General features: G+C 37.8%; 1 protein-coding gene across 3 annotated transcripts in view; it reads left to right on the top strand.

Moving 5' to 3' along the window:
- nAChRalpha4 (nicotinic acetylcholine receptor alpha4) overlaps nucleotides 1–15,021 on the top strand; it is a 327,885-nt gene that overhangs the window by 244,145 nt on the left and 68,719 nt on the right. For all 3 annotated transcript variants that reach the window (XM_089094869.1, XM_089094868.1, XM_089094870.1), the window contains one exon: nucleotides 4,720–4,944. In XM_089094869.1, coding sequence (XP_088950995.1) covers nucleotides 4,720–4,944 — 225 coding nt within the window. The remainder of the gene's footprint in view (nucleotides 1–4,719; nucleotides 4,945–15,021) is intronic.

Genomic DNA, 15,021 nt, shown 5'->3' with positions numbered 1-15,021 from the left:
TGTATTATTTGTTTCTTCGTTTTGCTTTGTTTATTTCTTTTTGACATATGAAGCGAATTCGGCTCTATTAGAGCTTGTGATAGCCGTTGTAAAATAAATGTTATCTTATCTTACCTAAAACGAACAGAAGTGATCGAGTATATAAGGAGGTTGCCCCCATTTTAATGCCTCGCTCTTCACGCTAAAATTTTTATCCCTTTTAAAAAAGCTTCTTATTCTGATTAAACGGCCTTGTCTTTGAGGCGTCGTTCTTAGAAAAAAAATTGGGGAAAAAAGTCAAACTTTAGCATATGTAACAAGGTATTGAGGTGAGCGGCATAATTTCTGCTCGTTTTAAGTTCTAATGTTGCTCCTTACTTCAGTTGAAAAACCTTTTTTTTCCAATTCTGATCATTTTTTAAATAATGCTTGTAAATTTGGCTCACCCCTCGATGAAAAATTCTCCCCTCCCCACGGGAAACTCCTCTGTGGAAAGTTCCTCCCGCATACAATACACCCGTCCTTGTAAAATTTCAGCCGGGAAATTCCATCCTCACTGAAAATCTCCCTTCCGTAAAATTTATTGAGGACGATTCAGCCTGAAGAATTGCTTTTCTCGAAAATCTAAACTCGCTGAAAATTTCCCAGGGACAATTTCCCCGAAAAAACCCCGCATACGAAATTGAGTTGACAAAGAGAAAGTAAGACAAATAAAAGAAAAAATGTATAGGAATTCTGTCAAATCCCCGAGTGTAATTTTCCCATGAAAAGTTCAACCCCAAAAATTTCCCTCCCCACAGAAAATTTACCCTACGGAAAGCCACCCCAAACTCCTCCCCCCCCCAAAAAAAATGTCAATGTACTTCTCAATGATAAAAACGTAAAAAATTGGCAAAGATCTATTTCCAGGAGGCTGCGGGGGGGGGGGGGGTCATTTTATTTCTAAAGGCATAGTTTAAAAACTTGTCAACTATGTTTATGATACCCCTACCGCTTCAGCTTCTATATTTATCTGGATGATTAATAAAAGTTAGAAGAATTGGGCTTGAGGTAAATTTATTCAGAATCCCGACACCGATCCCCTGTACAGAAAGATCCATTTACTGTAGGTGATGCAAAACTATGCATAAACATGTTAAGATTCTTTGAAGCCTCAAATAAGTGAACCAAGTTGTTGAAACGTAAAAAAATCTAACTGTCTTTATTAATCATTTATCAAGTAGAGGCTCTACCCCCGAGAAGAGATGGGGGACCTTTAAAACAGTAATGACAGAGAATGCTGATGAGATCCTAGGCCGAGCAAAAATCAAACGACAGCACTGGATTACTGCTAGGACCCTGTCAATAGTCGGTGAGCGAAGACAAAAGATGAGTGACCCTAAAGAAGAAACAAAAGAGCTGCGCAGACAGGTAAAACGCTCTGTTCGTCTGGACCGCCGCCAAATGTGGGAAGATGCTACCGTGTCGTTAGAGAATGCGGCATGCTCACATGATACCCGCAAGCTTTACCAGATCCTGAAAGAGTCCGTTGGTAAGAAAGCTGCTGTCTCAGATATAGTCAAAGACAGATCAGGAAAAATCATCAGTTGTCAGAAGGAGTGCTTAGCAAGATGGAAGGATCACTTTCAGATCCTCCTAAGCCCATCCCCATCATCCGATCCTGATGCTTTCTCACCTGCCGTTTCTAAAGAACCCTACGACGTTGAGCTGGATACACCGACCAGAGCCGAAATACTAAAAGCGATCAAGACCCTGAAGAACCACAAAGCCAGAGGTGAAGACCGCCTCCCCCCGGAAGTGTACAAAAAATGCCCTGAGGTCACTGCTGAACAGCTCCATGGCATTCTCGAAGAAGTTTGGAGGACCAATTCTTTCCCAAAAGATTGGGAGACATCAGTAATTCTCCCTTTCTATAAGAAAGGAGATAAAACCGAATGCAAAAATTACCGCGGAATAAGTCTTATAGATATTGCGTTCAAAATATTCAGGATCATACTCTTGAACCGCTTTAAAGGGGCAAGGGAGGAAAGAACCCGAAGAAATCAAGCCAAATTTCGGCCAGGTAGAGGCTGTACTGATAATATCTTCGTTTTTCGCCTCATTATCCAGCAGTTTGAAAGGTACAATCTACCCCTGATCTTGATGTTACTGGACTTCATTGCCGCCTTCAACTCTGTCACTCGCCAGAAACTTTGGAAGATCCTAGAGAATGACGGAATGCCGCTGAAGTTTGTTAAACTGATGAAGGCATACTATGACGCGTCAGTGAGCCGAGTTCGAGTCTATGGTGAAGAAACTGAAGAATTCCTGGTTGAGTTTGGAGTAAAACAATGGTGTGTCCTCTCTCCGACTTTGGTCAATTATTGCGTCGATTGGGTGCTTGAAAATGCACTGTCGTCCTATCCAGTAGTTCAGATCGGACAGAATCTTTCACTGACTGACCTCGATTATGAGGATGATTTTGGCCTCCTGTCAGACCCCGTAGAAGCTCAAAACATGCTTGACAACGTGGTGGCCTGGGCAGACCTGATCGGCTTGAAAGTCAGCACAGAGAAAACGAAATTCATGGCTATTAACCACGACACATCCAATCTAAATTTTGAGATAGCCTTTTGTTCAACGTAGTTAAAAGTCTGGAAATTATGTTCTTAGAATCACATACCCCAGAGACCTCAAGGCAAGGGTTGTAAGTTATGCCATTGGGGTATATAAGGTTTTCATAGAAAGCGTTGTCGTAGAAACTTCAAAAATGACCCATTTGATTGGAAATCGAAAGGGCTAGTGCCCTTTTTCATAGTCGGAAGTAATTGGAGGGCACCTAAACCCCCTCTCACTTCCACCATTTCCCCAAACACATCCAGACAAAATTTTGAGATGGCCATTTTGATCAACGTAACTGAAAAGTCCGGAAATCATGTCTTTGAGGATGACAACCCCGAAGGGCAAGGGTTGTAAGTTATGCCCTGGGGCATACAAGGTTTTTATAGAAAGGTTTGTCGTAGAAGCTTCAAAAGCGGCTCATTTGATTGGAAATTGAAAGGGCTAGTGCCCTTTTTAATAGTCGGAAGTAATTGGAGGGCAGATAACCCCCGTCTCACTTTCACGATTACCCAACCGCATCCAATCACAATTTTGAGATAGCAATGTTCTTCAACTTAGTTGAAAGTTCTGGAAATTAGGTCTTTAAAGATGACAACCCCTCCTCCCCCAGCCCTCAGGGCAAGGGTTGTAATTTATGCCCTGGGGGCATATAAGGTTTTTATTGAAAGCGTTGTCGTAGAAACTTCAAAAGGGCTCATTTGATTGGAAATTGAAAGGGTTATTGCCTTTTTTAATAGTTCAAAGTGATTGGAGAGCACCTAACGCCCTTCTCACACCCGCCGTTTCCCCAACCGTATCCAATCAAAATTTTGAGATAGCCATTTTATTTAACGTTGTTGAAAGTTCTGGAAATTAGGTCTTTGAGGATGACAACCCCCTAACAGCCATCAGGGCAATGGTTGTAATTTATGAACTGGGGGGGTATATAAAGTGTTTATAGAAAGCTTTGTCGTAGAAACTCAAAAAGGGCTCATTTGATTGGAAATTTAAAGGTCTAGTGCCCTTTCTCGGAAGTGATTTGAAGGTTTGAAATTTTTATAGTAAAGATTGATATGGGTACAACGTATTATTGTTTTTTTTTTGTTTTTTTAGACCAGGGTACTTCTTATCGAAGGAACTATCTTAGGAATTTCGAAAAGGGCTCACTCGATTGAAAATAGAAAGGGCTAATGGTTTTTTTAATAGTCAAAAGTTATTGGCGGGAAATTAGTCTCCGTCCCACGCCCACCCTCGCATTTGCCCATTATGTTTGAAAACTAAGTTTTACCTTAAGATTAAATCAAAATACACTGTGTTAGTGCTAATTTCCAATAAGGAATCTCAGCAGTATCACAAGAACGACTGAAGGTATTATGTTCAAACTCTCGGGGTTACTTCTGCTCTTAAAATTTAACTAAATCAAAATAGCGTAAGTGCATCCAAACTATCAAAGAAAGTAAACAGATTTTTTTGCGAATGATATCAAGTTTTCTATTTCAGGTCAACTAGAGGAGGTATGAAACTAAACTAAGCACTACTCTTTGGGTCCAGATTTTTAAAAGGGTGTATGTTGTTAAAAATTGCTGAAAATTTTTCTCCAGCATACAAACAGCAGGCTAAATTACAAAGTCTTAAAAAAACGAAAAGATTTAAAGTATTATTTTCTTTTTCCCTGGAAAGACTATGTATAAAACGAATATGTATAAAACAATATAAAACGAATAGAAATTAATAAAAAAAAAATTTCCACAAAATAAGTTTTTTCAAGGAAAAGTAAAGAACTCCATTAAACCAAAAATTAGGAAAAATAAAATCAAATAATCTACCAAGCGTAAAACTACGACAAATTAGCATCGATAAATAAATGAAACCCAAAACGAACAGAAATTACAATAAATAACCGAGTCAAACTCAAAACACAAACTGCCCATCTTATGTACTTTTGGTCTTTTAAAACAAGAGAGGGAGGAATTTCGAATAGTTTTCACTTTTTGATTTCAAGTTCAATTAGTTAATATGGAAAATTAGTCGTATTGGCATTTGTGCATCATTTCTGCTTAACTCAATGGATCATTGCATATAATTATAAGTTTAGCCCTTATCAGGTGCCATCAAAGGATCTTATACCTTTTAAAGTTAATACAAACATTTTTCTTCAAGGTTAATTAAAGTTAATGGTACTCAACAACGTAATACTGTTGTAGTTCGAACTTGTAACGGCTCAGAAATTAGAAATATTGGTGGCCTGAATGAAAGCCCTAAGCAGTTTACGGAAAATATTCCTGATGGTATTCGGACTCCGATAGAACTGCGAAAAGCACCAAGGGAAGTGAAAGCCTTTCATGATGAAATACCACGTCAAAGGAATGTCAGAACTGTAGCTGGGTGAGTTTCCTTTTATGTTAAGTACTCTTTGGTTGGACTCTCGGACCAGTTTAAATACTTCCTTCAATGAATGAAAGGAAAAATCGCAATAAAAAGCAAAGCAAGAGAAACTAGGATATACAATACAAATAATAAAAGAGTATAGGACCGGTTAAGAATATATTATGGAAAAGCTAAGCACAATAACATATTCAGTGCTATTTCACAAGGCAAATAAATTTATTGGGCTTGCAATACTTGAAATTAAATTCAGCTTTTGCAGATACGAGGACAATGAGGAAAATAGCATCTCTTTATATGTAGCGCAGAAGATAGTCGTGGTGCAGGTACCATATTTTTGGTATGACCAAAAAGATGTTCACCTGAAGTGTTTTTATATAAAGTTTTGGCAAGGTCATCTGTTATAGTCTTCCGAAATAGGTTCTATAAAACTGAAACCCCACAAAACGGGAATTCATTGCCTTAACAAGAATTATCTTTTTTTATACCTTTTTTTCTCTGTAGAAATACGTTTGTCACTGTAATGCCTACCATCTCTTTCATTTGAAGGCTGCAGAAGCAGCTGTAGCCTAGTAAAAGGAATCCTTGGCTATATATGTACATAACCGGGACAGAAAACAACACATTTAAAAAACATAGTGTATGAGAAAAATCTCGAAATTTGGCTTGAGAACCATTTTTTTGCAACGGAATTCTTCTCAAAATTTCGATTTATTTCAATGAAGATGAAAAAAACATCCTCCAAAATCTATATGGAGGAGGCATTCATTCCTGTCCCCTCCCCTAAATTACCGGCACTAAGCCTTAAGCCCTTTTTTGCAATTCCTGGATTTGAATTTTGTCTTTAAATTTTTATGCTAAAGTAAAACTAAAAACCGTAATCATCCCTGAACCAAATTTGAGTGAAAACTTTTTTATTGGGATTTTTTTTAAACGCATTTTAATTTTTCACTCACCGTTGGGGCTGGGAGGAAGAATATTTAAGAGGGGGTATCGCAAATCCCTTCTTAAAGGTTCCCCATCGCAGAGAATTAAGCGACAAACTTGTTATTCTTCTCAACTTTGCGGTACACTTATTATCCTTCCTTTGTGTTTTACTATTCATCATCAGATCATACTACTAATTTAAAACTAAATAGTAATTTACCATTCCTCAATTACCTTCAAAGGAAACATTTTTCTTATCAGACTGTTGTTTTTTTCAGAATGCTTATCTATGCTTTCAGTAATTATGGGCAGTGTTTCACTCTTTACTAGGTGGCAGCTATTGTTGAATTAATATTTTCCCAGTAAATTGCTCATTCAGATTTTAATCTCTCTCCCCCCCGGTATCTCTCCAGCCAGATTGTATTATGGCTGTGAATAGACCTTCTAAAGAAGGCTGATCGTTCAGTTTTGCGCAAGGCTAGTAATAATTGAAGATCTGACACTACTGGTTCTTACTATTAGTGGCTTAGAAGCTAGTGCAGCAAATTTTACTTCTTCATTTGAAATGAGTTTAACATTATTGGGGGATGGGTTTTGAAACCACTATTGAAAAAATTTCCTATACATTGGAAAAAGTGCGATGTGTGAATAACTTTGCGGCAAGTGTTTTAGGTGGTCTTGGGTCATTTAACATAAAAAAAATGTTTTGCACCGTTTTACTGAAGTTTCTTCCTAGCATTAACCTGAAACTATTCACAAAAAAGTATTAAGACCGGCTATTCTTTTTCATTTAGATCCCTTCCAGTTTCACAACTCTCTAGTACAATTAAAACATTCTCATTTTTTGGTTTGACAGACTCATGATATCAAAGATGAAAACTTAAGAACTTCGATTTTTTGGATTTTAATACCCTTTTTCACGTTGAAGAAAGTTGAATAGAATCGATTTTTTAGGCAATAGGTATAAAATGCCGAAAAATGTTTCTGTTTCAATGTAATTTTGACTATTGTTATTGAGATGCAACCCAGATATCATAGGCAGGGCAATAGCGCTGTCATAGGCAGCTTAATAGTGCTGCCTAAGTAAAGAACGATGTTGGCACAATGTATTATTTGTTTTGGTTCTTGGTCTTAGACCAGGACACTTCGTATCGAAGGAGTTGTCGGAGAAACTTCGAAAAGGGCTCATTCGATTGGAAATTGGAGTGGCTTGTGCCGTTTTAAAAGCCAAAGTTATTGGAAGGCAACAAACACCCCTTCCACACCCACCATTTCCCCAAACACATCCAATCAATATTTTGAGATAGCCATTTTGTTCTGCGTAGTTGATTTCCAGATGGAAATTATGTTTTTGAGGAGGAAATTCCCCCACAGCCTTCAGGGCTAGGGTGTTAAGTTATGCCCTGGGGGCATATAAGGTTTTATAGAAAGTGTTGTCGTAGAAACTTCAAAAAAGGCTCGTTCGATTGGAAATTCAAAGGGTCAGTGCCCTTTTCAATAATCGAAAGTGATTGGAGGGCAACTGTCACGCCCACCTTTTTCCCAAACACATCCGGTCTAAATTTTCAGATAGCCATTTTGCTCAACGTAGTTGAAAATTCTGGAAATTTTGTCTTTGAGGATGACAGCCCCCCCACCAGCCCTCTTGGAAAGGGTTGTAAGTTCTGCCCTGGGGGAATATAAGGTTTTTATTGAAAGCGTAGTCGTAGAAACTTCAAAAGGGCGCATTCGATTGGAAATTAAAAGGCCTTGTGCCTTTTTTAAGCCCCCCCCCCCAAATAAATTACTGAAAAAAATACAAATGAATGTGCATTGTCAGTTTAATATACCTGTACTGATATTTAGTAATCAAAATGTTAATATTATTTGACTTATTAAAGTTATAAAAGTATAAATATTCACATTTTTCAGTAAAGAGCAAATTATGTTCTGGCCTTGGGATGGTATAAGGGTTTTAAGCCCTACTAATGTTAATTTCTGCTCGTTTTGAGTTTTACTCGGTTATTTATTGTAATTTCTGTTCGTTTTGGGTTTCATTTATTTATCGATGCTGATTTGTGGTAGTTTCACCCTTGATAGATTATTTTATTTTATTTTTGTTCATTTTTGGTTTAATGGGGTTCTTTTCCTTTTCTTTGAAAAACTTATTTTGTGGAAAAAGTTTCTTTTTAATTATTACCATTGTAAAACAGTTCGTGGTAACGAACCATGAGTACAGAGTGGCGCGGGTCAATAGTAACCGAAACGCTAAAAGACGGAATTTTGGTATCAATAGGTATATCAAAAGAATTGGCTTATTATTCTGGTTCCAAATATGCAATATTCATTAAATTTAGTATTACCCATCAAAGGCTACGAGCCTAAGAAAATTTACCATTTTTTTTAAAGGAGGAAAAGACCCCCTAAGCTTCATGAAGCTCCTATCCGCAAAAATGTGGAAATTGTTTTGTTTTTTTACCAGAAGAAAACCATATATGAGTGTTTATTTGTTTTTTTTCCCAGGTGTCATAATATCGAACCAATGGTCCTAGAACTTTGGGAAAGGACTCATTCGGATGGAAATTAAAAGTTCTAGTGCCCTTTTAAAGTGATCAAAAACATTTGACGGCAGCTAGCCCCCCTTCCATGCCCTTTTTTCACCAAATGCAACCAATACAAATTTTGAGATAAACATTTTATTCAACATAGTTGAAAGGTCGAATAACTATGTTTTAAGAGGTAACTTGACCCCACAGCCCCTGAATATAGGTCTTTAGGTTATAAAAGTTGCCTAATGTGTACGTAGAGTGTTTGTTTTTGGGAATTTTGCGTAAATTTTAAGGGGAGGGGGGTGAACTTTGGCTGGGAGATTTTCAACGGGAGAAATTTCCATGGGTGGAAAGTTTCTGTGGGATGAACTTTACAATGGAAATTTTACACTGGGTAAATTTGCCAGGATTCCTATACGAAAATATTTTTATTTGTCTTACTTTCTTTTTGCCGACTGCATTTTGCATATGGAAACTCTCCCGTGAAAATTCGCTTGTGGAAATATATCCTGTTTTATATAAATAATTTCCTTTGGTATCAATTATGGCAATTTTATGATTTAAAATAAGAATTGAAAGCCTAAAGTTAGAAGACGATATTGCATTTTGATATTTAATACTGCTATTACTACTAGTGCTACTACTACAACAAACTAGTCACAACGTACTTTCAATTTTGGTAGGTCAAATCACTTAAAAAAGTGATTTGACCTTTGACTTCCACTTTTTATATTCTCTCAAAGCGACCTTATTTACTTTTACCAAAGAAAGAAAATATTTCTTTGTCATTCTTTAGAAATACTTCTGTGCTGAAAGTACAGCATGTAGAAAGAGAAATAGCTCGCTTAAGAAGCGAAAATATTTTCTTTCGAGAAAATGCAAGTAATTAAGAGCATTCGTCTTAAAGATATGGGCTATCTCCTTCATCTAAGTGAGAAACTTTGCTGCAAAAGTAAAGTAACATCCATTAAGACAAAGAGGAATGTGGAAAAAGTAAGACAGTTTTGCTTAGATTATGCAGCTGTTGAAACTTTAACTTATACAAGGGAAAGTATCCTAACAAGTTGAAGAAGCGAAGATTTTGGCCTAATTTTTCTTCAAATTATACTTTTTTTGAAATAAAAGGCACTGAAAAAAACAGAAAACTGATCTTTCACGCTGGACAGAACAGCAACAGAAATGAGGTACCACTATCATCAATAAAGTTGCACAGCTGAAAAGAAGTGGTATAAGCAACAGTAGTTAATCTGGCTCCTGCTGCAAGCACAGAGTACTATTGGAAAACTTTACGAAGTCCCAGGTGAGGAAATTGGCAACAAAAGTAACATCCACTGAGACAAAGAGGAATGAGGAAAAAAGTAAGACACTTTTGCCTAGACTATGTAGCTGTTTAAACTTTAACTTATAATGGGAGATATGTCCCAGCAAGTCGAAGAAGTGAAGATCTTGGCCTAATTTTTCTTCAAATTACATTTCCCCTTGAAAAGATAAGCCACTGAAAAGAAATAGGAAACTGATTTTTCACGCTGGACAGAACAGCAACAGATATTAGAAAGTACGAGTATTGGAGTGTAAGTACGGGGGTCACCACTTATTGGTGCAAATATGGCGCAAAAAGGTTGCTATGCCACTTAATCGAGGAGGAGAACCCCTTGTTGGGCCAAATGTTAGTGGGATTCCCGCGCTTACTCCAACGGTTCCGTGTCTATCGGATTTACTGATAGGACCTTTTCTGGCTCCCACCAATAGTTCGTGGTATTTTCAGCCACCGGCACTAGTGTTATACCAGTAGGCCACAACACCACTGGCGTTGTAATATACGGGTGTCACCACTTATTGGAGGGGAAAGCCCCGGCCCCAAAATATAATGTGATGTCCGTGTCTACCACACCGTTTCTGCAAATATCGGGTTTGGTGCTACCCTATTTACAGTATACCCTATCCCAGGGTATGATAATGCGATCAAGTGGTCAGTTGGCCACTTTCTAAAGCCATGTGTAACCTCCTTTGGTTACAGCTAGAAAACCTCTTAACTCTCTCCTTAGAGGTAACAAACCTCCCTGTCAATATAATAATGACGGTACCTCTTAGCTCTATTGCTACCCTGCCTGGGTTACGGAAACTAGTACACAGTTTGTAGAAAATACCTTACTTGTATTCTTCCAAAAGGGTCACAATAATAACATCTATAAATTCCATCTAAAGACTCCCTATACGGGGTCTCAAAGTAGACTAAATCAAAATAATATTTTGTACACAACTGTTCATAGGGGTGGACCTTCACTTGGCCCAGCCAATCATCTCAGTCCCCATTCAAACCCAATTCTACCTCTTATCTTTATCTCTCAATGAATCCAGATCAGGAAGTACAAAAATAGAACTTACTTCAAACTTACTTATTGCGACACCTCTAACTTAGCAACGTGAATTTAACCTGTCTTTTAAAATTATACTATAAGCAAATGTAATTAAGAAAACGAAAGCAGGTCATTTATCTGAAAGGAAAAGAAACAGGGGTGAAACCTTAACACCTCCCCCCGTAAGAAAAATGAATGCCCACGCGATACCTTGGTCCACCCTTACAAACATAAACACTTAACTTCAACTTTACAAAATGCATTTGCCTTCTTTCTTCCACCAGTGTCTGTGCTCCTACTTCCACCGCTTGGCTCTGGATCGGTCGTCATCGACACGTTTCTACTGTAGGACAACCATGGTCTAAATCGTATAGCATTTGCATTAGGTTTTGAAAGTTTAAGTCCCCAAGATTCGTAGACAATTATTGTGCGTAGCACAATCAAAAACAAAAAAATTTCTCGCTCTCACGAATTTACATTTGAGAGGAACAGAGAATCAGTTTCTGGCACATATGATGATGCCAGCCATTATGAGAAATTGGCTGCACTAGCCTCTTAATTTCCATCTGTGGAAACAATCCTACATTTCAATAACCATGTGAGGTACCTTTTGTCAAAATTTCAAATAATTTACGCCCAAACATACGCAGCCCCTTGGAAAGGGCAAGAGTTCAGGGACTTATATAACATTTTGCGCGCGTAACGAGTTACCTTTTTTCCGGATTCCTTCCCCTGGGATAATTAAATGCAGAATATGCGTTGATGCTAATTGCAGATGAAACTTAGATACTGAATATGGTTTTCCGGAAATAATTGTCAATTCTCATGAAGAATAACAGCTATGAGTAGGGTTAATGGACAAAAGTTTGGGTGAAGTATGAAGTGACTGGGAGAGAGTATCCCCCAAGGGCTCCAGATCAGAGAGGCAAAATCTCGGTAAAGGGATCACAACTTGTCCGCCAGTTGTACATTGAGGAAAAGGGCTATCTTTCGCGACTTCCCGCAGGGGATCTTACTTAAGGGATTCCTCCCCCTCATAAAGGACTGACATAGCTTTTGAATTAATCAGACCAATTTAAGATTCCTTCCCAAATTTTTCCAATCCGACTCAATATCTCATATTTCCCAACGTTCCCCCAACCTGTTGTACGTCATTCATTTTTTTCTCGTACTCGTTGTTAATTAGTCGCCATTTGTTTCGGGACTATTTTTCCCCGATATGATGTTTGGAGTCAATGCAAAACCCATCCAACATATTTTTATTTTTCTCCACTGCAAACTGAATCTCCAAATTTTGTCTCTTTTTTACACTTCTCTTTTCATCTCTACTTTTCTCAATTTTTGTCATTCTCGCAAAATACTAAATCATCGTTAAATCTGATTTGGACTCTAATGTCCACCACCTTTGACTGCATTACTTCATTGTAGCTCCGTTTAATATCTGTTTTCTCTCTCTTAGTTTTCTTTTCTTTTGTAGTAGCATTTAATAAATCGTCATGAAATCTGAATTGGACTCCAGTGTCCACCTTTGACTGCATTTCTTCATTGTAGCTCCGTTTATTGTTTGTTTTCTCTCTTTTAGTCTTTTTATTCTTACCGCCGAAACAAATAGTTCGTTATCAAATGGGAACTGAATTCCGACATTTGGTTTTTCATATTGTACTAAAATTTCCCGAACTTTGCGAGGAACAGTGCGTACATTTTGGCAAACATTTTTCGGCGTCTCACACTCGTTAAAAGTGTTCTCAAGTTTTCTATTTTCTGGAAATTTGGATTTCCGATTTCCGATATCTCCAAAGTCTCCTCCTACTAAAACATTCACTGCTAGCGTAGGTACTAAGCCTACTTTTATTGTTTTTCTCAGGACCGTACCGTCTTTCTTTGCAATTTCTATTCTTACCCAAGCAGACGGGCATTGGTGCTTATCTCCATAATAACACACTGTTGTAATATTATTCTTATGGTCTATTTCCAGCTTTTTAATTAGGTCCATTCGCACAAAAGTTTACTCACTCCCTAAGTCAATTACCATTTCGGTTAATTTTCCGTTTAATTTTCCTTTTATTTTATGTGATTTCACAAGCTGGTCAATATTTTCTTGATTATGTGCTATAGCCCAATTCGTTCTTTTATAGGTTACTTTCTCATCTTTATTATGGCAATTTTTCGAAAAAGGTTCCGAGGAATCAAATTTTACCATATGATCATCATTTTGAGCATCAAGCATTTCTTTTTTCCGACAGGGCGGTGCAGCCTCCCAATTTGTTTTATGGGCCGGCCCACCTTCCCCCGTAGTCAGCGAAGTTATATATATTTCTCGTAAAAGTGTTTAATGTTTGGTAATTTTCATTTTCTCGCGGTTGATTCTTAGACAAATTATTATGGCTATCTGACAGCCTAGAAGTTAGTTGTAATAAAAAATCACTTTCTGGAATTAGACCTATCATGATTCCTTTAAACTCTTGGTGGTATCTTTCGTCTTTCTCTCTAGCCATTTTATCATTCTCCAATTTTTCGTTCTTTGGCTGTTCTATCAGCCTCTTCCTTTCGTTCTCTGGCTATCCTAATATTTTCTTCTCTCTACTCTCTAGCTATCCTCTCTTTCTCTCTTTCTTGTCTATCTTTCTCTCTTTCTTGTCTAACTTTCTCCATGAAATTTAATATACGTTGTGTCATATCTATTTGAGTACTTTTTCGCGAGCCCCTACCGGATCTCGATTTAACACTGCTCCTTCTACTCGGACTACTTTTATTCCGTCTATCATTATTTCTTCTTAATTCATTTTCTGAATTAGTTTTTTCTCTATCCGTATTGTCTCTTTCTTTATAGGATACTCTAGCCCTTTCGTCCTCTTTCCTATTCTTTCCAATTTCATCTTTCTCAGCCTCCATTTTTTCCTTATATTCTCGGTGCTCTCTCTCAAAGGCCTCCATATTAGCCTTTCTTTCTATTTTCCTACTTTTTCTATGGGCTTCACTCGCCCTTCTCGGTCTTGAGTTAATCTCATCTCTGTCCGACATTATTTCAAAATTCCGTTAATTTCAAATTACCTCTTCAGTCTAAATGAAAATTCTCTCACCTATGTTACTTCTGGTCTCTCGCGAAAAATTGCTGGGTGTCAATTAGCCTTATATTTTTTTCACACTAATTAGTTGCGCGATATATTGATTTGTAAATTTTTCAATTATGATCTAACAAGGAATAGCCCATAATAGATCTTCACAATTCTATTAATTGATTCCGTATTTTTTTTCTCTTTATATGTAATCGCAATAGGTTACTCTTGTAGGCTAAATTACTTGTCTCTTCAAAAACGCGGAATTCTTTTACTAAAAGGTTTTGATAGCTCCTTATCTAGCTTCCACCAATGTTCATAGTGCTAGTTACCGCTACCACCACTTATTGGGGTGTAAGTACGGGGGTCACCACTTATCGGTGCAAAAATGGCGCAAAAAGGTTGCTATGCCACTTACTCGAGGGGGAGAACCCCTTGTCGGCCCAAATGTTAGTGGGATTCCCGCTCTTACCCCAACGGTTTCGTGTCTATCGGATTTACTGATAGGACCTTTTCTGGCTCCCACCAATGTTCGTGGTATTTTTAGCCACCGACACCAGTGTTATACCGGTAGCCCACAACACCACTGGCGTGGTAATATACGGGTAGGACCACTTATTGGAGGGGAAAGCCCCGGCCCCAAAATATAATGGGATGCCCGTGTCTACCACACTGTTTCTGCAAATATTGGGTTTGGTACTACCCTATTGACATTATACCCTGTCCCAAAGTATGATAACGCGATCGAGTGGTCAAATGGCCACTTTCTAAAGCCAAGTTTACCCGCCTTGAATTACAGCTAGAAAATCTCTCTTTCTCTCCTTGGAGGTAACAAACCTCCCTGTCAATATAATAATGACGGTACCTCGTAGCTCTATCCCTACACTGTCTGGGTTACAAATACTAGTACACATTTTGTAGAAAATACCTTACTTGTATTCTTCCAAAAGGGTCACAATAATGACATCTATAAATTCCAATTACAGACTCCTTATACGGGGTTTCAAAGTAGACTGAATCAAAATAATATTTTGTACACAACTGTTCATAGGGGTGGACCTTCACTTGGCCCAGCCAATCATCTCAGTCCCCATTCAAACCCAATTCTACCTCTTAGCCTTATCTTTCAATGACTCCAGACCAGGAAGTACACTAATAGAACTTACTTCAAACTTACTTATTGCGACGCCTCTAACTTAGCAACGAGAA

This window comes from Artemia sp. Qi Xiang Cuo, chromosome 9 (genome assembly GCF_049724085.1).
Source record: "Artemia sp. Qi Xiang Cuo chromosome 9, ASM4972408v1, whole genome shotgun sequence".
In the NCBI taxonomy this organism is placed as follows: Eukaryota; Metazoa; Arthropoda; class Branchiopoda; order Anostraca; family Artemiidae; genus Artemia; species Artemia sp. Qi Xiang Cuo.
This window is presented reverse-complemented; position numbering and strand designations above follow the sequence as displayed.